This window comes from Trichechus manatus, unplaced genomic scaffold, assembly GCF_000243295.1.
Source record: "Trichechus manatus latirostris isolate Lorelei unplaced genomic scaffold, TriManLat1.0 scaffold00305, whole genome shotgun sequence".
NCBI classification, from domain to species: domain Eukaryota; kingdom Metazoa; phylum Chordata; class Mammalia; order Sirenia; family Trichechidae; genus Trichechus; species Trichechus manatus.
This window is the reverse complement of record NW_004444241.1, coordinates 1-22,996: the sequence shown is the minus strand read 5'-3', so window position 1 is coordinate 22,996 and position 22,996 is coordinate 1. Positions and strand designations below refer to the sequence as shown.

The window sequence follows — 22,996 nt, the reverse complement described above, 5'->3', positions numbered from 1 at the left end:
ATCTGAGCTTGTCTTCCCAGACCTCCTTCACAGCCTGGGACTCCATTTCCCATCTTCTGAGGTTTCCCTCCTTGAATCTTGCTGCCCTGGCTAGCTGTATTACCTTAAGCACAGCATTTCCCCTCTCCATAAAATGATGGGGTTGGACAGATCACTAAAGGCTTGTCTGTAGGGGCAGATTAGCCAGTAAGCAAGGATTGTACAGGCTCACAGTAAGCAAGGTATGCATGGGCTTACTTGTGTTTACTTGCTAATCTGTAGGGAACAATTTCACATGGGTTTCAGTGGTGAAACCCATGTGAAATTGTTCCCTACAGATTAGCAAGTAAACACAAGTAAGCACTTGAGTACCTTGCTTGTTGAGTAATCCGCCCCTGCTTGTCTGGCTCAGAGACTCAGTGACCTCAACACATTGCCTTGTTGGTCCCAGGAAATTGGTGCCCAGCCAGAGTTCACATCTCTAAGCTCCTTGATTGTTGTTCTGGCCTCTTGGCTGGGAAGTCTCCTTCCAGCTGCCCCAGCCTAGCCCCCTACCCTGGGGCCATGCCTCCAGCCCTGCCCTACCATCTCTGTTGCTGACAGCTAGCCCCCTCTCATCTTACAGTGGGGTACAGGACCCAGACCAGGGAAGCAGGGAGGACATTGTGCAAGTGGGGCCAGGGCAGCACTGGGGAGTGGGGGGAACCTCAGGGGCAGCAGCATCAGGGGCCAGGAGAGCCGTACTGGAGGGCCAGGGCCCTGCCCCTCTGAGTTCATGGTGGTCCTGGTCAGTTCCCCCTCCTGCCAGCTGTGGAATGTGAGGCCTAGCCTGGGAGATATTTTTGCTGCACTTTGAGCCACCCCGCCCCCTGGAACTCAGACCCTGAACACTCCATGCCATAACAATGACGACCACTTGACGCTGTTTGGGAAAGGGGGGGAGCCTGGGGGAAATGCTTCTAGTGACAACAGCCCTTTCTAAATCCGGCTAGGGACTGGGTGCAGGTGGGGGTGGGGGCGCCCTGCTGCCCCATATATACAGGCCCTGAGACCAGGTCTGGCTCCACAGGCTTCTCTCCTATTCTCTGTCTCTCTCTCTCCTTGCTGCTCTCAGGTAGGAGCCGGGAGCTGGAAGCCTTCTTCTGGGATAAGGGGGCTCCAGGTTTAGGAAGGGGACCTTCTAGGAACAGCAAGCAGTGTGTAACAAAGGTGGGATCAACTCCTAGGGCTTCATGCAGAGTACCTGGTCATTGAGTATACGTGTGCAGGTCTACATATGCATATATGTGCCACAGGAAGGTGGGGGCTTGTGTGTTACAGTGGGAGATGTCTGTATCGGAGCATATGTGACCAGGATGTGTTAATGTGTTAGAGGTGTGTGGTGTGTGTGTATGTGTGTATGTGCATACATGTTCTGAATGTGACAGAGGGTATGTACCTGTAAGCACTGGGGCTCTCTGCCTAAGATATAGAAATATCAAGTGGGAGATGTGTGTTTATGATCATGTCTGAGGGTAAGCAGGTTCACTTGGGGGGAGGAGGAAGAGGATGCCTAGAAAGATCATATAGGAAGCATGTATGTTAAATGCTAGCTCTGTGGAGGTCTGGAATATATAAATACTCATGTCCAGACATGTGGAGGTGCTTGTGTGTGCATCCAGAAGTGGTGGCTGTTGCAGGGTGTGTGCATACTGCAGAAACAGCTCACACACGCAGGGGTGTGCGTGTCCCAAGTCTTCGTATACTCGAGAACATACAGCATTGTGAGTCTACATACCCATATTTAAATGTGCACATCTGTTTTTGAGGCCAGTATGGCACACTGGTCAGGATGTGTGGGTTCTGAGGTATTAGGAAGTGTGTCTTTGTGTGGAATGTGTGCGTGAGTAGCAGCATGTGTGTTCACGAGAGGACATGTGGAGAGTATTTGACTGTGTGATGGGTATGTCTATGAGAGGATGCCCACAGTGTCTCTTCTCTGAGAATGTCAACATTGTCTGACAATAAAACAGGGACATGATAGAAGAGAGCTGGCTTTGGAGTTATGAGGCGTAGACTCAAGTCCTGGCTCTACCACTTATTGTTATGAGTTCTTGGACAAGCAAATCACTTAACCCTGATTTCCTTATCTGTAGAATGAGCTGATGGTTCAGTAAGAGAAGGTGCATGAAAGTGCTTTGTAAACTATAAAGCATTGAACAAATGTGGCCATTAGTTGTTTCTCAGGTGGCTCAAAGAGAGAATTATAGATGGGTGTAGGCAAGTGTGGGGCCATCTCCCAAGAATAAGAGAAGTTAGGGTTCAGAGTTGAGATGACACCAGGAAACTGTTAGAACTAGTACTTGGGGAATAGTGTTTGGAAAGCAAGAAAGCAGATGGGACCAGAGAAGCTGACTACCAGTTTCAGTCTGTTTTCAGGACTGAGGGGAAGGAGTGGGTGATGAAGGGCAGAGCCAAGAAGCATGGAGACAGCTTTGACAAGGTTGGGCCATAGCCTACTAACACTACCTTCCTTCTCTCCAGGTCCCTGTAGGCCTGGGCCCCTTTTCTCATCTCTAAACACATCTGAGAGGCTGAGGTAAGAATTGCTGAAGATGAGGATGGGAGAATCTAGGGGGGTTGGCATGATAGCCTCAAAGCCAGGTTACGGAACTTTAGTTTTGGCCCTGCCTTGGGGAAAATGTCTTTTTGTTGTTATTGATTTGCCAGAGCTCTTTATGTATTCTTTTTTTAAAAAAATTTATTTATTTTGTTGTTGTTGTTGAGAATATGCACAACAAAACATACACCAATTCAGCAGTTTCTATATGTACAGTTTAGTGACATTGATTACATTCTTCGAGTTGTACAGACCATTCTCACCCTCATTTTCTGAGTTGTTCCTTCCCCATTAACATAAACTCATTGCCCCCTAAGGTTCCTATCTAATCTTTCAAGTTGCTGTTGTCAATTTGATCCCATGTAGATAGGTCTTAAAAGAGCGTAATTCTCAAGGCAGACTTTTTTTTACTAGTTAAGCTAAATTATTGTTTGGTTTTAAGAAGAATTCAGGGGATGTTTAAGGTTTAAAGATTATCTCAGGGCAATAGTTTCAGGGGTTCATCCACCCTCCATGGCTCCAGGGAGTCTGGAGTCCATGAGAATTTGAAATTTTGTTTTACATTTTCCCCCTTTTGATCAGTATTCTTCTATGGAATCTTTAATCAAAATGTTCAGTAATGGTAGCCAGGCGCCATCCAGTTCTTATGGTCTCATGGCAAAGGAGGCAGTTGTTCATGGAGGTAATTAGCCGCACATTCCATATCCTCCTCCTATTACTGACTCTACTTCTTCCCCTGTATCTCCAGGTGAATAGACACCAATTGTTGTGCCTTGACGGGAGAATGTCTTGACTACTAGGAGCTCCTTACTTGTGACTAGGGAAGGGGAGTCAGGGAGAGATGAAGGTCAGAGAGGAATATAGCCAGATTCCTGTCCCACAAGAAACCCAGGGTACTCTTCCCTCCCCTAGGAGGGCCCCAATCTGAACAAAAGTTAGCTGTCTTTCTACCCTGACAGGACTGCTAGGCCATTCTTCTGGTTAAGAAACAAGCCCAAAGAACAAGGGGCTTGCCAGTGACCTCTCCTGACTCCTGAGCATTGTGCTTGGTTTTGGGGCTTGCACTGAAGGGGAGAGTCCATGGAGGGGAAGAGGAGAGCAGGCAGATAGGAGGGCATCTGGCTTCTTCTCCTGCACACTGCAGGTATAGCCATGGCGGATGCAGAGATTGCTGTGTTTGGGGTGGCCGCCCCTTTTCTGCGCAAGTCAGAAAAGGAGCGGCTTGAAGACCAGACCAGGCCTTTTGACCTCAAGAAAGATGTCTTCGTGCCTGATGACAAAGAGGAGTTTGTCAAAGCCAAGATTTTGTCTCGAGAGGGTAACAAAATCACTGCTGAGACCGAGCATGGCAAGGTGGGTAGAAGGGCTGGTGTGAGAGGCCACCCTGGACACCCCCACTCTTGGGGTAGACAGAGAGGAGTACAACCAGGACCCACCCTACACAGACCTGAAGACAGTCAGATTGTCCTTTCCTTTGTGTAGGGGTCCAAGCCCTTGAAAGAGCCCTTCTCATTCCCAATATCCAATCTATCTTCTGTCTGAGATCCTGGTTTCTTCTCTCAAGCACCATTGTCCTATAACTCTCCTGACTCCTATCCCTGAGAAACCTCTGCTCTGATCCCTGTGGAGGGAGGAGGTACATAGCACAGGCCGACAGTAGGGCCTGTGCGTGGGCTGTTGCAGACGGTGACAGTGAAGGAGGACCAGGTGATGCAGCAGAACCCGCCCAAGTTCGACAAGATCGAGGACATGGCCATGCTGACCTTCCTCCATGAGCCCGCCGTGCTCTACAACCTCAAGGAGCGCTATGCCTCCTGGATGATCTATGTGAGTGCCACCACCTAGGATATCCCTCTGAGTCTGGTAACCCCTGGTCCCTATGTTTCCACCTCCAAGAGCCAAGAGTTTCTCTTCTCTGCATCTAGGCAGTCTTTTTCTCTGATCCTAATCCCTACATCCTTGGCTCAATTCTAATACCCTGGGGCTGGCATTACTCAGATTTAGGGCATTCAGAGATTTTCCTTTCTCTTCTTCCTCTCCTGGAGTCTTTCTCTAACTCTGAAAACCTCCACCCCTCCCTGGCAACTCATTCCTCCTTCTTCTAACCCTAGACCTACTCAGGCCTCTTCTGCGTCACTGTCAACCCCTACAAGTGGCTGCCAGTGTACAATGCCGAGGTGGTGGCCGCCTACCGGGGAAAGAAGAGGAGTGAGGCACCACCCCATATCTTCTCCATCTCCGACAATGCCTATCAGTATATGCTGACAGGTGACGAACCCAAGTGAAGGGTCTTCCAGAAGGGGACCCACTGGAGCAAACACACATGCTTTTTCCCTTCTCCCTCCTGGAGGGCTTCAGAAGCTGGGAGGTGCCTGGAGAGAAGTAGGGAGGTGGGGTAGGGAGAAGACAGATGAGAACATCTTGTGCAACTCCTCCCCATTTTCTCCTCACAGACAGAGAAAACCAGTCCATCCTGATCACGTGAGTGTAGCTCTTCCCCTATTCCCTTCCAGAATCTCCCTGACCCCAAACCCCCGGAAGGGACCCCAGACGCATATGCATGAGCCTACAGTCCTCCTTTCCTCTCCACCTGCATGCCCATCTCCCTTCTCTTTACTCTCCCCTTTTCTTTCTGCTTTTCATCCCTCTCTTATTTTTCTTCTCCCATCTCCTTCATCTACTCTCCTCCAACTCATCACTGTGTAATCCCATTATCACTACATCTTCTTCATCTCTCCACTTTTCCCTTCAGAAACCTTCCCCATTCTTCTAGCCCCACATACTTCTTTTCCAAAATATCGCAGGCCCATCTCCTCTGATTGACCTTGCCAACAAAGCACAGGCTCAACCTGCCCAAACCCAGCACCTTCTAGTAAAACCCTTCCTGTCGCTACCCCCGACACTGTGTATTTCTGAAGACAGCTGTGTGTTTTGAGTATAAATTACCTGGTAGCTTTCTGCTTCGGGGTTCCTACTCTTGGGTAGGACCAGGCGTTCTCTCCTGACTCGGAAGCTTGTTGGTCTCAAGCAGTGTTTGTTCACCGCCTAATAAGTCTCTGACTGTCCCTACAGTGGAGAATCCGGGGCAGGAAAGACGGTCAACACCAAGAGGGTCATCCAGTACTTTGCTGTCATCGCCGCCATTGGGGACCGCAGCAAAAAGGAGCAGACCACAGGCAAGGTAGGCATGTTGTCTTCCTAGGGCCTGCACTGTAGAAAGGGAGGGGAGGGTCTCTCACCTGCCACTCCCTCTTGATATCTTCAGGGCACCCTGGAGGACCAGATCATCGAGGCCAACCCTGCCCTGGAGGCCTTTGGCAATGCCAAGACTGTTCGAAATGACAACTCCTCCCGCTTCGTGAGTAATCTCTGACCTTGGGCTTCAGACTTGGGCTGGTCCAGGGATGGCCTTAAATATGGGCTTCCCCCCAACTTATCACCACCCTCCTGCAACTCTCCAGGGAAAATTTATTCGAATCCACTTTGGGGCGACTGGAAAACTGGCATCTGCCGACATAGAGACCTGTGAGTGCAGTGAATATGCTGGGGCTCAGCCTGAGCTCACTTTCATTCTAGACCATCTAGGTCTCAACCTCTCTCTCTTTTTCTGTCTCTCTGTCTCTGTCACTCTCTATCTCTCTGTCTCTCTCAATCTCTCTTTCTCAGCCTCTCTCTGTGTTTCTGTCTTTCTCTTTTCCTCTCTCAGCCTCTCTCTTTCCTTCTCTCTCCTTTCTCTCTGCCTGCTTTTGTCTCTCTCAGTCTCTCTCTCTGTCTGGCTCCCTCTCAGCCTCTCTCTCTCTCTGTCTGTCTTTATTTCTCTCTGGGTCTCTGCCCCTCTGTCTCTGTCTTTGTGTGTTTCTGTCTATCTTTCTGTATATTTGTCTCCTTTGGGCTTCCTCTAGATCTTTCTCCATCTGTCTGTCTGCATGTCTGTCTGTTTTTCCCTGGGACTTTTCTCTGGGTCTGTTTCCATCTCCGTGTATGATCTCTGTGTATCTATGTATGAGTCTCTCTCTCTCTGTCTCTTCTTCTCCCTCTGCCTTTTATTTGCTACATTTGTCACTCATTTCCCTCTATTTCCTTATACTTAAATCCTAACAGTTTCTTTCTCTCTTTCTCCCCTCCTGTTCACAGACCTTCTGGAAAAATCTAGAGTTATTTTCCAGCTGAGAGCAGAGAGAGATTATCATATTTTCTACCAAATCCTCTCTAACAAAAAGCCTGAGCTGCTGGGTGAGTCAGAGCTACCGGCTGAGACCAAGTGTCTCCATGGCAACCTGGTCCCCTCTGCTTGCGCTGGCTTCTGTTGGGCTGCCCTGGGTTTATGGCACCACTGAATTCAGTTCTGTGGGATATGGGGCCACGTCAAGCCCTGTCATAGGCTTTCCCATGGGACCTGTGCTGTGGTAGGAAGCCCCTGTGAGAGCCAGAGGCTTGTGTCATATCTTAATCACACCTTCTCCCCCAAGACATGCTGCTGATCACCAACAACCCCTACGATTATGCATTCATCTCCCAAGGAGAGACCACTGTGGCCTCAATTGATGATGCTGAAGAGCTCATGGCCACTGATGTAAGCATGTGAGGACCCAGCTGGGGGTTGGGGGGAGCTGGCAGTGAGGGGCAAATAGAACCAGTTCACTGACCCAAGAGCAGAGGCAAGACACTGGTTCTCTCTTCAAAGTGGCATGACCCTATCTGTGATCAGGGTGTCCTGAGGTATGGGGGTGATGAGGAAGGGCTGGCCAGTATTTGGTGTTCAGTCAAGCCAGAGGGCTGCAAGCCAAGGGGCAGAAAGGGCTGCAAGTTAAGAAACAAAACAATCACCACAAGAGAAGGGGGTCGTGCAGGCACATGGGACTGGGACAGGCCATCAGGTGAAGAACAGATATAGACAGGTATGGAAGGCCCAGGCAGAGAAGCAAGTATAGGGTCTAGAAGAGGGGCAACCACAGGAAACATAAGTGGCTAACTCAGAGCAGTTCCTGAGAACAGGTGTGACCACTGGTACCAAGGTTGAGACAGCCTGCACATCACACTGCTCTTGTATACTGTCATCTTCATTTTGGAGATCCCCAACTGGGTATCGGAGTCCCAGAACCCACAGGGATTAAGGAGACAAGTTCTCTCTTCAACTTGCCTGCATTTACCTGCCATGCTTCTATTTTCTGGACTCCATCAATCTGGGACCTGCCTACAGAATGCCTTTGATGTGCTGGGCTTCACTTCAGAGGAGAAGAACTCCATGTACAAGCTGACAGGTGCCGTCATGCACTTTGGAAACATGAAGTTCAAACTGAAGCCACGAGAGGAGCAGGCTGAGCCAGATGGCACTGAAGGTGCGAGGCCAGGATGCTGGGGGCAGCTGCTGAGTGACCAAGGGTCAGATCTACAGAGAAGTCATCCCTTTACCAACTTTGCTTCCTACCCTTTCCTTCCAGAGGCTGACAAGTCCGCCTACCTCATGGGGCTGAACTCAGCTGACCTGCTCAAGGGGCTTTGCCACCCTCGGGTGAAAGTGGGCAATGAGTATGTCACCAAGGGGCAGAATGTCCAGCAGGTGGGTCTTCTTCAGAAGATAAATGGGGGAGGAGTGGCATGGTGGAGTGGGAAGTTTGGAATTCACTCTTCCCGACTCATCTGCTGCCTGCTCATCTGAGTCTCTCCCCTACCTTCTAGGTGCTGTATGCCACTGGGGCACTGGCAAAGGCAGTGTATGAGAGGATGTTCAACTGGATGGTGATGCGGATCAATTCCACCCTGGAGACCAAGCAGCCACGCCAGTACTTCATAGGAGTCCTCGACATTGCTGGCTTTGAGATCTTCGATGTGAGTCTGAGGAGCCCTAAGAGTGGGAAGAACAGTAGGCCAGGCCCAGTGGGGATTCAGCTTAACAGGGACTGTTGTCATTCTTCCCTGCCTTCAGGGGCATTCTTCCCTACTCCCCTCCACCTTGAGATGGGAGGGGACTAGCCACACCTTTGCTGGGCTCAGGCATGGTGCACAGGCACAGACCCCTGCCAGCTGACCTGCTCCTGCCCCTCACTTCTCCTGCAGTTCAACAGCTTTGAGCAGCTCTGCATCAATTTCACCAATGAGAAGCTGCAGCAGTTCTTCAACCACCACATGTTTGTGCTGGAGCAGGAGGAGTACAAGAAGGAGGGCATCGAGTGGGAGTTCATCGACTTTGGCATGGACCTACAGGCCTGCATTGACCTCATCGAGAAGGTGCCGCCTTGGCCCCACCACCTCCACCCACACCCCACATGAATAGCCCAGATAAAATAACAGCACCTGTCCCTTCTGGGGAGCATGATCTGGATAACAAGGGTAGAGCTGAAGAATCCCAAGCCCTAGCTTCCAGAACACAATGCTGTCCTGAGCTTCTGTGAGACTCAAGTGCCCAGAGGTTTGAGTGTATAAATGAAGGATGGACACCTCCAGGATGACCCTCCACACCAGTGTGTTCAGCAGCCCTGGTTTATGCATCCAAAGGGCAGCAAGTTTGGGCGTGGGTAGGAGATTGTAGGAATGCACCTATTCTCAATCCCAATATCTGAGGGACCTGGGGGGATGGAGTGGTGTGTAAAGCAGTTATAGCAGCCACATTCCTAAACTTTTACAAAGGTTCCTCTATCACTAAACAAAGTCCCCCATCTTGAGAAGGCTTGAACAGGTGCAGTCAGCAGGCGACTGTACTCAGAGCCAACCCTAATACCAAAATACCCAAAGGGGCATCTACATGAGCAAATAATGATCTAAGAGCAGAATCCATCTCCATCTGTGTGAGGGACACTCAGTGATGCTCTCCTGTCCACTCTCAGCCCATGGGCATCATGTCCATCCTGGAGGAGGAGTGCATGTTCCCCAAGGCCACCGACATGACCTTCAAGGCCAAACTGTTTGATAACCACCTGGGCAAGTCCAACAACTTCCAGAAGCCACGCAATATCAAGGGGAAGCCAGAAGCCCACTTCTCCCTGATCCACTATGCTGGCACTGTGGACTACAACATCCTGGGATGGCTGCAAAAGAATAAAGACCCCCTTAATGAGACAGTGGTGGCCTTGTACCAGAAGTCCTCCCTCAAGCTGCTCAGCACCCTGTTTGCCAACTATGCTGGGGCAGATGCACGTAAGTAGAAACTGAGGCACCAGAGGATAAAGGAGTGGGGTTTCTGTAACACTTTACCACCTCCACGTCAGGTTGTGCCCCAAGGTTTACAGACTCAGTGGGATGGATGGAGAAGCTGAGGAACCCCTCATCCGGAGGCCAAATACCAGTGAGGCTGTGATTCTCCACTCCCTGCCCTCCCTTCCCACATGTTCACCATTGCTCCCTTTCTTGACTCTTCTTCCCTCAGCTGTCGAGAAGGGCAAAGGCAAGGCCAAGAAAGGTTCATCCTTTCAGACAGTGTCAGCTCTGCACAGGGTGAGTGTGTGACCCAGCTCCAGCCCAACATGGCTCCACATCCACCCTGCTCCTTCCCTGCCTTGTTCATACCCTCACTCCTCCAACTCCTTGGTCCTGTCTCCTTCCGTTCTTGATTCTTTCCATTCTTTTCTCTTTTCCTCATCTCCTTTCTCTTCCCCTTCATCTCCAAGCCTCTTCTCTTACTCACTTCCCATTTTACCTCTCTTCTTTTTCCTTCCTGCCTTCCATCCTCTCTTTTCTCATCCGTCTTCCCTCAGCATTTCTTCATTCTCTTTAGCTCCATGCATTCTCTCCATCTCCCCTTCCCTCCTCTCCTCTCCTCCCCTACTTCTCTCTTTCACTTTCTTCATTTGCACCTCTTGTTTTGTTTTTGTTTTTTTGCCACAGGAAAATCTGAACAAGCTGATGACCAACTTGCGTTCCACCCATCCCCACTTCGTGCGTTGCATCATTCCCAATGAGACAAAGTCGCCAGGTGAGCCTAAGAACTCAGGCCACCCACTGCTAGAGATACACTGCCACAGTAAAAGGGCCTTCTAAGTTACCTCCTTATCTACCATCGGGTTGTCCAAATCACATTCTTCTCCTCCCTTCTCCAGTGAGGTCTCTCAGACTACCCTGCTCCCCGAGTGCTGCCTTACACTTGAAATGTGTTACTAAGTGTCAAGTGTAAGGCACTTTGATAGACATTACTTCACTAGTGCCTTACAACCCCAATAAGACATACAAGGCAAGGATTGTTATCTCTGTTTAACTGATAAGGAAGCAGAGGCTCAAGGGCCTGACTCTGTTTTGACCAGCTGAGGAACATTGACCAAGTCTCTTAACCCCTCTGGGCTTAGTCTACTTAGCCCAGAAAAATGGGATATATTTGCCCTGGCCACTATATATGATAATAGGCACAAACCATAAAAAAATAAGGAATTTGAAAACCATTTGCTTACTGTTAAAAGTATGGCTAGAAAAAAATAAAACAAATAGCGGGTCATTATTAACTGACTTGCTAAGGTTACAGACTAATAAGTGGCAGACCCAGATCAGAATCCAGAACTCTTGGCTTTTGGTCAAGATCTCTCCTCACTTCATCCCACTGCTTCTCACACACTCCTCTCCCTTCCTTCCTGCCACAGGGTTGATGTTGAACCCTCTGGTCATGCACCAGCTGCGCTGCAATGGCGTGCTAGAGGGCATCCGCATCTGCAGGAAGGGCTTCCCCAACCGCATCCTCTATGGGGATTTCCGGCAGAGGTGGGTATGGGGGGACCACCCCCATAACTTGGGGACAGGGGGAGCCTGGGCAATCTTGGTGGGGAGGGGAGGGGAATCTGCAGGTGGTCTTGGAATTCTATGGGCAGAGTGGGTCAGTGCGGAACGTGGGTGACTCCAGGCACTTCTCTCCCCAGATATCGCATCCTGAACCCAGCGGCAATCCCTGAAGGGCAGTTTATTGACAGCAGGAAAGGGGCAGAGAAGCTGCTGGGCTCCCTAGACATTGATCACAACCAGTACAAGTTTGGCCACACCAAGGTGAAGAAGGAGAGGAGACTAATTAATTAAGGAAGATATCTCTTGTCGTTCGACTCCTCACTTCATGACTCCTTTTGCTTTACCAGTCATCTTAGGAAGATCTCTGAACCACATACTACCTCATCCAGTGGAGCACCCAGCACCCTCCCCTCAATCCCAGCTCCAGCTGCCATTGACCTCCTTCCTCCAATTCTTTCCTAGGATGTTACCCTTCCTAAGACACTCCCACCACATCTTTTCATGCTTCTTTCCAGTCATGTCCAACACACACCTTCTCCACAGGTGTTCTTCAAGGCCGGGTTGCTGGGGCTGCTGGAGGAGATGCGGGATGAGAGGCTGAGCCGAATCATCACACGCATCCAGGCCCAGTCCCGGGGTGTGCTCTCCAGAATGGAGTTCAAGAAGCTGGTGGAACGAAGGTAAGATAGAAGGAGGTACCTGGCTTCTGAGGCCCAGCCTAGTTTAGGGGCAGTGTCAGGAGAAAGAGCTCACCAGGCTTTTAAACAAAGAGACTGGCCAGAGGAGCTCATAGGAACACAGGGTGGGCCTCAGAGTCAGAGTGTGTGACAAATGAAGGAAAGGGGGCCTTACCTAGTTAGGACAGGAAGGAGGCAGGAGGGCTCTCTCACCACGCCCCTTGCTCGGCCCCTGCAGAGACTCCCTGCTGATAATCCAGTGGAACATTCGGGCCTTCATGGGGGTCAAGAACTGGCCCTGGATGAAGCTCTACTTCAAGATCAAGCCACTGCTGAAGAGCGCAGAGACAGAGAAGGAGATGGCCACCATGAAGGAGGAGTTTGGGCGCCTCAAAGAGGCGCTGGAGAAATCTGAGGCTCGCCGCAAGGAGCTAGAGGAGAAGATGGTGTCCCTGCTACAGGAGAAGAACGACCTGCAGCTCCAAGTGCAGGCGGTAAGGCTCAGGGGGCCATTGTTCGCTCCTCCACCCTGCTCTGCCTATACCTCCCACATCCTGCACCTCCTCCTAGTGACTCACCATCTTGCCCCCCTCACAGACAGAGGATTCTGGGATCGACACTTCCAAAAAGAAGAGGAAAGGGAAGGGGAAGAGAACTAACTTTTAGAAACACAGAATTTACACTTGGGTTCAACCTGAATTCACAACTTAATAATTTTGTGACCTTGGGCAAACCATGCATCATCTTTGAGCCTCAATTTCCTCATCTCTAAACTGGGAATAAAGCTGTCCATCTCGCTAAAACCAAAACCAAACCCATTGCTGTGGAGTCGATTCTGCCTCATGGCCTCCCCAGGTGTTATCTTTAACAGTAGAGCAGTAGAGCTGCTCCATAGGGTTTTCTTGGTTGTAATCTTTACAGAATAGCTAGGCCTTTCTTCTGTGGCACCACTGGGTAGGTTCAAACCGCCAACTTTTAGGTTGATAGTTGACCCTTGCCCATCTCCCTAGGTTGTAAATGTGCAAAGTGCTTGGCATCAGCAAATGTAATTCCCTCCCTTCAATGGAGGAGACCAGAGAATGAGGACCAGATAAACAGATTCCTGGTTCCCTTCCTGTGTTCCTTCACTGCTCCCTGATTGAAAGCCACATTGCCTTAAGACCATTCCCTCCCCATCTTTCTGAGGTTGTTCTCAGCTGAGGGTATCCTGGAGCTCCCCTCCTGTGATGAGCGAGGAGCCTCTCCCTCCCTCCATCTGCTAAGGTGAGGACTCTACCCCCTGAACAGCCTCCCTCTGTATCCTGCCTTCAGGAACAAGACAACTTGGCTGATGCAGAGGAGCGCTGCGACCAGCTGATCAAAAACAAGATCCAGCTGGAGGCCAAGGTGAAGGAGATGACTGAGAGGCTGGAGGACGAGGAGGAGATGAATGCTGAGCTCACCGCCAAGAAGCGCAAGCTGGAGGATGAATGCTCCGAGCTCAAAAGAGACATCGACGACCTGGAGCTGACACTCGCCAAAGTGGAGAAGGAGAAGCACGCAACAGAGAACAAGGTGAGGGCAGCTCTCTCCAGCTCCTGCCCAGGTCTTTTCAGGGTTCCCAAATCACACTGACCTTGAGCCAGGCTAGGCTGCTCATGCGATCCTGAAAGAAGCATAGTCCTTGGAATTGGAAATTCCCATAGATGTCTGTCTCTAGGCTGGCGAACTTTGACCCTAACGGGGATGGGGGTCTTGGCCTGCAGGTGAAGAACCTGACAGAGGAGATGGCTGGGTTGGATGAAATCATTGCCAAACTGACCAAGGAGAAGAAAGCTCTGCAAGAAGCCCATCAACAGGCCCTAGATGACCTTCAGGCAGAGGAGGACAAGGTCAATACCCTGACTAAGGCCAAGGTCAAGCTGGAGCAGCAAGTGGACGATGTGAGTAGATCGAGAGTCATAGGGCCTTGATATGTTTGTCTGTGCTCAGATCTGTGCGTGTGTATGTGGCATGCATATGTATTTGAGGGGAGGGTATTCCCATTTGTGATACCTTCCTAAAAGGGATCTGGGGAAGAGGAAAGGAAAAAGTGATTGATTCTGAGTTGTGAATCTCAATTCACTAATATGATCAGTAGTAGAGATGGGCTTCCTAATTTCAGTTCAGTCCAAGCACATACATCTCTTGCCTCTGACCACAAGCTTTAGAGGTTTGTCTCATGAGAAAATGATTCATTTCCTTGGGAATCTCGTGAGGCTCCTCAAGTAGGAATTTTTGGCTTCTAAGATATTAGACATGATCTGGTCCTGAGTGATCATTGCTCCCACAGATAGCCCTTTGTACATATCTCTATAGGATCATTTTTCACTCTGTATTATACTTACTTGTTTAAGTATCTGTCTCAACTATAAGACTATGAGCTCCCTTCAGGCAAGAACTTAGATTTATTCAATTTTTTATCTCCAGTGCCCAGCACAGAGCCTAGCACCCAGTAGATGCTTACAGAGTGATGAATGTAGCTTTTGGGTTTCATTTTACAGTCATTCATTCATTCATTTATCAGACATTTATTGCACATCCCCTACATGCTAGGCACTTTCACAGTTCCCTGATAACCTTTGCCCACTCTGGGGAAGGTTTCCCAAGTCCTGGACACTCTCTTAGGATTCCCCAACCCCTGGAATGACTGAGTTACAAAATCACCAAGTCAGGATGCTTGGCCTCACTGGGCATGGCGGGTCCTTCTCACTATCAGCTGGAGGGATCCCTGGAGCAGGAGAAGAAAGTGCGCATGGACCTGGAGCGAGCAAAGCGGAAGCTGGAGGGTGACCTGAAGCTGACCCAGGAAAGCATCATGGACCTGGAGAATGACAAGCAGCAGCTGGATGAGCGGCTAAAAAAGTACCACATACCTCTCGCTGCCACTTTTCCTCCTCCCCAGCCGCAGACTGTGCTGCCTGTGACAGCACAAGCTGACCCAAGACATTCATCCTCAGAGAAAAAGACCATATGCAGCCTAGATAAGAGGATGCTTATATTATGGACAAAGACCTCCAGAAAGACATGCACATCAGGGTCTGACAGTCCTCCCTGGCAATGGATGCTTCAATCCCTTCTTTCCTGTTGGGCACTCAGTAACCAAAACCAAACGCATTGCCGTTGAGTCAATTCCAACTCATAGCGACCCTACAGGACAGAGTAAAACTGCCCCATAGGGTTTCCAAGGAGCACCTGGTGGATTCAAACTGCCAACCTAAACAGCTCGCCCCCTTTATTTTATACACAACTCTCTTTGGAGACCCGTTGCTAGACAGGGAACAAGGCTGCACACTAAAGCCTCTCGGAAAAGTCCCTTTCAGGTTTTTCACAGAGAGCCCAGAGGGCCACGGAGACACTGAGAGGCCCCAGGTCAAAAAGTGGAGGAATCTGGGCCATTGCTTTTTTCTAACTAACTTGTGGTTCCAATTCTTATTGCAAGTCTTTCCAAAGTGTATAGATCCACTTTCCAGACTTGCTAAACAGTAAGCCTGCAGAATATATTTTGGTAATCGAGAACCTTATGGGCTTTAGTGTCAGTACTTTGAAAGGCGCCGAGAATCATCATGATCTACATCCTCATCAGTCTTACATTTGTCCAGGAGTCTTCACACTTTGCTAGGCACAGTATTTGTTGAATGAATGAATAAATATATGATCCCATTTGATCCTCAAACCACCTTTTAAGGGTGGTATTTTTAGCCCCACTTTACCAAAGAGGGAGCAGGCTCAGAAAGATTAACCAAGTTGGCCAAAATAACAGACTAACAAAATTGAAGACCATCAGAGCTAAAAGGATATTTGAAATTATCTAGTCCAACCTCTCATGTTTCAGGTGAAAAAACAAAACAAGGACCAAGGAGGGGAAAGGACTTGCCCAAAGTCCCACAAAGCCCAGGTCCCATCATTCCACGCACAGTGCTCTTTCCCATTACATTTCTTGTTGGGCTTCGATCCCACAGCATGTATTACACCTCCAGGGATTCTACATCACTCCTGGAAGCTGTTTTTCTGATGATCCTAGGCTCTTCATTTGTTTTATTATCATTTCCAAACACTGATGGGGCCTCCTGGAGCCTAACCAGCCTCACTTGCCTCATCACCTCCCTCCCCACAGGAAGGATTTTGAGCTGAATGCTCTCAATGCAAGGATTGAGGATGAGCAGGCCCTGGGCATCCAGCTGCAGAAGAAGCTCAAAGAGCTTCAGGTAAGTTCTGGGATGCCAAAGGTGAGTGCTGGAGTCCCTGGTCTTCTTCTCTGTTTCCCCAACCTCCTCCTGCAAGGTGTCCTCTCCCTAGCTCTTCAAGAGCTTGCTATATGTCCATGAAGAGAGACACAAAACTATCACAGTATTCCCACAGAGAACACCCGAGAGAGGCTGGGCCATCCAAGGATGGCAAAGGAAGAGATCCTGAAAATGTCACAGGTCTGGAGAGCAGGAATCTCAGATTCCTGTCTCAACTCTGCTGTAGCCCAGTGACTGTGAGCAACCCACTCCAGATCTCTGAGTCTCCATATCCTCCCCTGTTACCTGTGGCTTTTAAGGTGCCTTCCAGCCCTGATGGTCTGTGACTTTGGTTCTTATCTCTAGACAGACAGGGTGTTGAGTCTTTAGTTGTCTGGTCAGATAAACATGGCTCTCTTATTTTAAACTTTGGTTCTTTTTTTCTAGTAGACTGTTAAAAAATATCCCTAGAACAAGGTCTTTTTGTCCCTCTTCAAGTGCAACCTTCAACCACTTTCCTTCCAATAAAAAGAATGTATACTCTTCTGGCCTAAAGGAAGGCTAACTCAGCCATCCAAACCATTTTCCCAAAGTCCTTTTGTTTCCACCTCTCCTCGAGAACTACACTGACTTGCTGTTCCAGACAGGCTAGGATTCTTTTAGAGCCCTGGGATGGGGGGCTTCAATGGAGGGGCTCCAGGCGGTGGATCTGAGCCCCTTGTGTTCTGGCCCAGGCACGCATAGAGGAGCTGGAGGAGGAGCTGGAGGCCGAGAGGATGGCCAGGGCCAAGGTGGAGAAGCTGCGCTCAGACCTGTCCCGGGAGCTGGAGGAGATCAGTGAGAGGTTGGAAGAGGCCGGCGGGGCCACGTCCGTGCAGATTGAGATGAACAAGAAGCGCGAGGCCGAGTTCCAGAAGATGCGGCGCGACCTGGAGGAGGCCACACTGCAGCACGAGGCCACAGCTGCTGCCCTGCGCAAGAAGCACGCCGACAGTGTGGCCGAGCTGGGCGAGCAGATCGACAACCTGCAGCGCGTGAAGCAGAAACTGGAGAAGGAGAAGAGTGAATTCAAGCTGGAGTTGGACGATGTCACCTCCAACATGGAGCAGATCGTCAAGGCCAAGGTGGCCACCTGCTCGGCCTCTCCCCAACTCCAATTCCCTCCACCCACCTCCACTTTCTGTCCATGTCATCTCTCTTCTTTGATGGTTCATGTTCCCATTTCCCTTCCTCTACCTGTCTCCCTTATGCCCTCCCTCATTCCTTGCCTCCTCCTCTTCCTTTCTTCTTTAATTCCACCCCTTACACTTCTGTTGTCCTCCTGCAATCATCTTATGACTCTCCATCCTCTCTCAGGCTAACCTAGAGAAGATGTGCCGGACCCTGGAAGATCAGATGAATGAGCACCGTAGCAAGGCCGAGGAGACCCAGCGTTCTGTCAATGACCTCACCAGCCAGCGGGCCAAGCTGCAAACTGAGAATGGTGAGCCTGGAGCTGGGGCCTCTGGGACCCACTCTAGCTTCCCCTGACTTCCTGAGCCACCCCAGCCTTTGGTAGACTCATGAAAGCATGCATACACACAGTCTATCTCTAGAACGAGGCCTGAGAGTTAGAAGAGGTTTGGGGATAGAGAGGAGTGACTGACCTTCAAGAGTTGAGTCTGTGGTGCCTCCCCAGGTGAGCTGTCCCGGCAGCTGGATGAGAAGGAGGCGCTGATCTCCCAGCTGACCCGAGGCAAGCTCACCTACACCCAGCAGCTGGAGGACCTCAAGAGGCAGCTGGAGGAGGAGGTTAAGGTGAGGCCTGGCCTCGAGCCACCCAGCCCAGGCAAAGAGTATGCTGACTGCCTTGCATCCACATCACTTCCTTCCCCCAAATTGAAGCTTGCCATCTATGCATTATTCTCCCAGAATTCCAAAAAGAATAATAATAACCAAACTCCACTCCCATGCCTCCTAAATCTATTCCCCAGGCCAAGGCACTTTGCTTTCTGCTGCTGTCCCTGAGAGAGGGTGTTGGGGAGGAGGGCATGGAGTGAGGGAAGGAGGGGAGGTGAGATGCAGGAGAGGAAATAAACTAGGAAGATGTGCTAGGCCTTGGCTGGGCACAGGTATGGGATGCAGGAACTATGTAAGTGGGTCCTAGGATTATCAGGGCAGTCTGAAAACTGGAGAAAGAAACTAAACTAGAGCCTACTATTAGCACTATGCTGGGCTCATGAAAAAGTTGAAAAAATGTGAGTTAAAAAAAGGCCAAGGCTCAAATATTAAGCTGCCTGTTGTAGCTTGGTGACCTTGGGGAAATCTAAGCCGTTTCTTTCCTCATAAAGAAGCGGCGATGATAATAATGCCTGCTACAGTGAGAAGCACGGGAGGAATAGTTATGAACCATTTCGTAAATAGTGCGGCCCTATATCAGCACTCCTTGTTATTAGTACTCAGTAAACCATTCCAAGGAGTCCCTGGGTGGTACAAACAGCATGCTTGGCTGCTAACCGAAAGGTTGGCCTTTCATGTCTACTCAAGTGCTTAGGAAGAAAAGCCTAGTGACCTACCTCCAAAAAATCAGTCATTGAAAATCCTATGGAGCACAGTTCTACTCTGACACACATGAGGTCACCATGAGTCATGGCTGACTTGACTCAATGGCAACTGGTATATGGAATAAACTATTCCAGGTCCACTGGGGATTTGGAGGTGGGTGAGGTGACAGGGAGAACATAGAGATTGGGTGGGAAGACAGGCAAGGACTTGGGTTGCCTTAAGGAGAAAGATGAGTCCATCCCTGGTGCCCCCCTCACCCCAGGCAAAGAATGCCCTGGCCCATGCACTGCAGTCAGCCCGGCACGACTGCGACCTGCTGCGGGAGCAGTACGAGGAGGAGACAGAGGCCAAGGCCGAGCTGCAGCGCGTGCTGTCCAAGGCCAACTCAGAGGTGGCCCAGTGGAGGACCAAGTACGAGACTGACGCCATCCAGAGGACCGAGGAGCTCGAGGAGGCCAAGTGAGTCCTGGTGACCCACCTCTGGCTGAGTCCCTTTGTGGGCAGGACTCAGCCAACCCTGTCCTCTGAAGATTTGGCACAGGAGAGGCTTAGCTAGTGTTTAACAACACAGGAAGACCCTGGCCCAGCCCCACCTCCTTCTTCTCTCAGGGAAGCTTTTTGCTCGCGTTATGTTTCTCATCTGAATATAAGACGAACAAAAGGTTTGTCTGAGGGCAGAGTGCTCCTGCCTGGGGCAGGTGCTGTGGCTGGGAGAGATGCTGTGGGCTGCAGAGATCCATGCCTCCATCAGGCCCGCAGCCTACAGGCTGACACAGGGTCACAGGGACGCCACCTGGAAGGCACTCTTGGGAGCTGTAGGTCTTCACACCCTGGCCCAAGAGCCTCTGCCTGTCCAGTTCTCAGCCCCCTAGGGCCTGTCCTCAGGCTTTGCCAACAGTACCTCTGAGTTTCCAAGTATTGTTTTACAGAAGGCTCATGTTGTTTCTCCTTGTCCCAAATCTACACCCTCCATCCTCCCCACCCTCTGCCCCCCCCTCCTGTGGGCAGGAAGAAGCTGGCCCAGCGGCTGCAGGATGCTGAGGAGGCTGTGGAGGCTGTCAACGCCAAGTGCTCGTCACTGGAGAAAACCAAGCACCGGCTGCAGAATGAGATCGAGGACCTGATGGTGGACGTGGAGCGCTCCAATGCCGCCGCTGCAGCCCTGGATAAGAAGCAGAGGAACTTCGACAAGGTGGGCCCCCTGGGCAGGGCCCTGGCAGCCAGGGTGGAGGCCAGGGGAGGGAATCAGGTCAGCATGAGGCCAGAGATATCCTCCTTAGAGGTGGGAGGAGCCAGAGCACAGGGAAGGGTGATTTGGGCTGGGCCCGGGTGAGGGACCTGGAGGTGGGGGGCTGCGGGTCGGTTGGGTTGGGGGCTGGGGAACAGCGCAGTGAGCGCCTTCCCTGGGCAGATCTTGGCCGAGTGGAAGCAGAAGTACGAGGAGTCACAGTCGGAGCTGGAGTCCTCACAGAAGGAGGCGCGCTCCCTCAGCACAGAGCTCTTCAAGCTCAAGAACGCCTATGAGGAGTCCCTGGAGCACCTGGAGACCTTCAAGCGGGAGAACAAGAACCTCCAGGGTGCGTTGCAGGCCAGAGAGGCTGGGGAGGGTCTACAGTGGCAATGTCGCCACGTGGTGCCACCCAGTTCTCCAAAAGCGGTCTGCACAAAGAGACATGATCCACCAGTGGACCATAGCACCCCCCACTGAGTCACCGTACCCTTTCTACAGAGGAGATCTCAGACCTGACTGAGCAGCTGGGCTCTAGCGGAAAGAGCATCCATGAGCTGGAGAAGGTCCGCAAGCAACTGGAGGCGGAGAAGCTGGAGCTGCAGTCAGCGCTGGAGGAGGCCGAGGTATGTGTGTGCAGGGGGCACGGGGGCCCAAGGGGAACTGAGCTCTAGGCTGTGGTCCCTGTTCTCATCTCCCCTTTTTTTTTTATTGTACTTTACATGAAGGTTTATGGGACAAATGATTTCTCATTGAACAGTTAGTACACGTATTGTTTTATGACAATGGTTAACAACCCCACAACATGTCAACACTGTCCCTTCTCAACCTTGGGTTCCCTATTACCAGCTTTTCTGTCCCCTCCTGCCTTCTGGTCCTTGTCCCTGGACTTCTCGTCTCCCTTTTGGCTGTTTTGTTCATTCGTCTACCCCCGAGAGCCTAGGCACATAGTAAGCATTCAACAAATACCTGTGGAATAAATGAGCCAACAGGTCATTCAAGTCCGTTCATACAAACGTTTTACATATTATATCTTAGACAGTTATTCCCATTTCCACTTACCTCCCCTTTTGCACCTCTGCCTCCTTCTTAGTGTTTGTTACTTTCTGTGCCTGATTGCCTCTGTTTCCTTGGCAACAACTTTCTCATTTTCCTCTTTGTCTTCATAGCTTGCTCCCTCTGTGAGGGCCTGAATCACCTTTTCTGAAGCTTGTTTTTATTTTTCTTTTAAATTCTCTTTTCTCCTCCCTCCTTTGGCTTCTTTGGCTGAACCACTTACACCACTCTTGAACTCCCTTTGTACTCATGAGTTATGGACAGATTCCTGCCCCTGCCCCTGGGTCCTGACTGTCTGCCTTGGCCCTCTCTCCCCACCCCCCTTCCAGGCCTCCCTGGAACATGAGGAGGGCAAGATCCTTCGGGCCCAGCTGGAGTTCAACCAGATCAAGGCAGAGATTGAGCGGAAGCTAGCTGAGAAGGACGAAGAGATGGAGCAGGCCAAGCGCAACCACCTGCGCGTGGTGGACTCGCTGCAGACCTCCCTGGACGCGGAGACACGCAGCCGCAATGAGGCCCTGCGGGTGAAGAAGAAGATGGAGGGCGACCTCAACGAGATGGAGATCCAGCTCAGCCACGCCAACCGAATGGCTGCTGAGGCCCAGAAGCAAGCCAAGAGCCTCCAGAGCTTATTGAAGGTACATGGTGACTCTTCGAAGTCACCTCACCCAGAAAGGGGACTGGCCTCCATGTGGCCGAGTTAGGTGTGTCCCATTACTGACACCAGGTCCTCCTGCCCCTGGGCCATTGCAGAGACACCCACAAGCCCTTCATGAGCCACCACAGTGGGTCCTCCTCCAGCATCCAATTCTGAGTGGAACCTTCTGATGGGTGCGGAAACTGACTATATGCCCATTCTCCTGATTCTCAGGACACCCAGATCCAGCTGGATGATGCAGTCCGTGCAAATGATGACCTGAAGGAGAACATTGCCATTGTGGAGCGGCGCAACAACCTGCTGCAGGCTGAGCTGGAGGAGCTGAGGGCTGTGGTGGAGCAGACGGAACGGTCTCGAAAGCTGGCAGAACAGGAGCTGATCGAGACCAGCGAGCGGGTGCAGCTGCTGCACTCCCAGGTAAACAGCTCTCCTGGGTATTCCTGAAGGAACACATAGGCTGGCAGGACTCAGCAAGGGAGGTTTGGGAGCCACTCATGGAGGTTCAGTGGTTTTCATGCTCTGCCCACCCTTCACCCCTAGAACACCAGCCTCATCAACCAGAAGAAGAAGATGGATGCAGACCTGTCCCAGCTCCAGACTGAAGTGGAGGAGGCAGTACAGGAGTGCAGGAATGCCGAGGAGAAGGCCAAGAAAGCCATCACGGATGTGAGTCCAGTGGAGTAGTCTCCCCTTCGGCCCCCCAGCACCTGCTGTCTCTTGGGCTAGGCAGTGAGAGTGTGAGGACTTAACCAGACCATGTGTGCCCCTCTCTCCTGGCCCACAGGCCGCTATGATGGCAGAGGAGCTGAAGAAGGAGCAGGACACAAGTGCCCACCTGGAGCGCATGAAGAAGAACATGGAGCAGACCATTAAGGACCTGCAGCACCGACTGGACGAAGCCGAGCAGATCGCCCTCAAGGGCGGCAAGAAGCAGCTGCAGAAGCTGGAGGCCCGGGTGCGGGAGCTGGAGAACGAGCTGGAGGTTGAGCAGAAGCGCAACGCTGAGTCAGTCAAAGGCATGAGGAAGAGTGAGCGCCGCATCAAGGAGCTCACCTACCAGGTGTGGGCAGGGCAGGTTCTCTGGTGCCAGGCTCTTTGTATCTCAACCTGAAACCAAGGATGACAGCCACCCAAGAGGAATGAAGTATTTTCTCTTAGCCACTTCCAGAGCGAGGGATGGGAGTGTAGCCCTTGACTGCCCTGCTTCCACTCTGCCTAGCCCTGCCCCACCTCAAGTATCCCCTGGCCAGCCATGGTCAGTCTCTGAGCCTCCCAGCCTGGGAGCTTCACTTCAATATCCACCCTCAGCCA

The 22,996-nt window shown here is 51.0% G+C and overlaps 1 protein-coding gene across 1 annotated transcript; it reads left to right on the top strand.

The window, feature by feature from the left end:
* Positions 1–1,018: 1,018 nt before the first annotated feature.
* On the top strand, positions 1,019–22,768 carry MYH7 (myosin heavy chain 7; the record flags this gene model as incomplete). Its single annotated transcript, XM_004390542.2, has 37 exons — positions 1,019–1,093; positions 2,503–2,557; positions 3,723–3,931; positions 4,262–4,405; positions 4,690–4,846; positions 5,032–5,059; positions 5,651–5,759; positions 5,844–5,936; positions 6,040–6,103; positions 6,713–6,811; positions 7,048–7,151; positions 7,779–7,917; positions 8,020–8,138; positions 8,258–8,407; positions 8,636–8,806; positions 9,403–9,712; positions 9,942–10,009; positions 10,400–10,487; positions 11,143–11,260; positions 11,416–11,539; positions 11,822–11,958; positions 12,194–12,449; positions 13,267–13,509; positions 13,701–13,877; positions 14,693–14,838; positions 16,091–16,181; positions 16,934–17,323; positions 17,556–17,682; positions 17,878–17,996; positions 19,006–19,202; positions 19,752–19,935; positions 20,155–20,320; positions 20,473–20,597; positions 21,357–21,665; positions 21,899–22,102; positions 22,226–22,351; positions 22,470–22,768. Coding segments are annotated over exons 3-37 (5,582 nt in total), but the record flags the coding sequence as incomplete, so codon positions are not given.
* Positions 22,769–22,996: the final 228 nt, after the last annotated feature.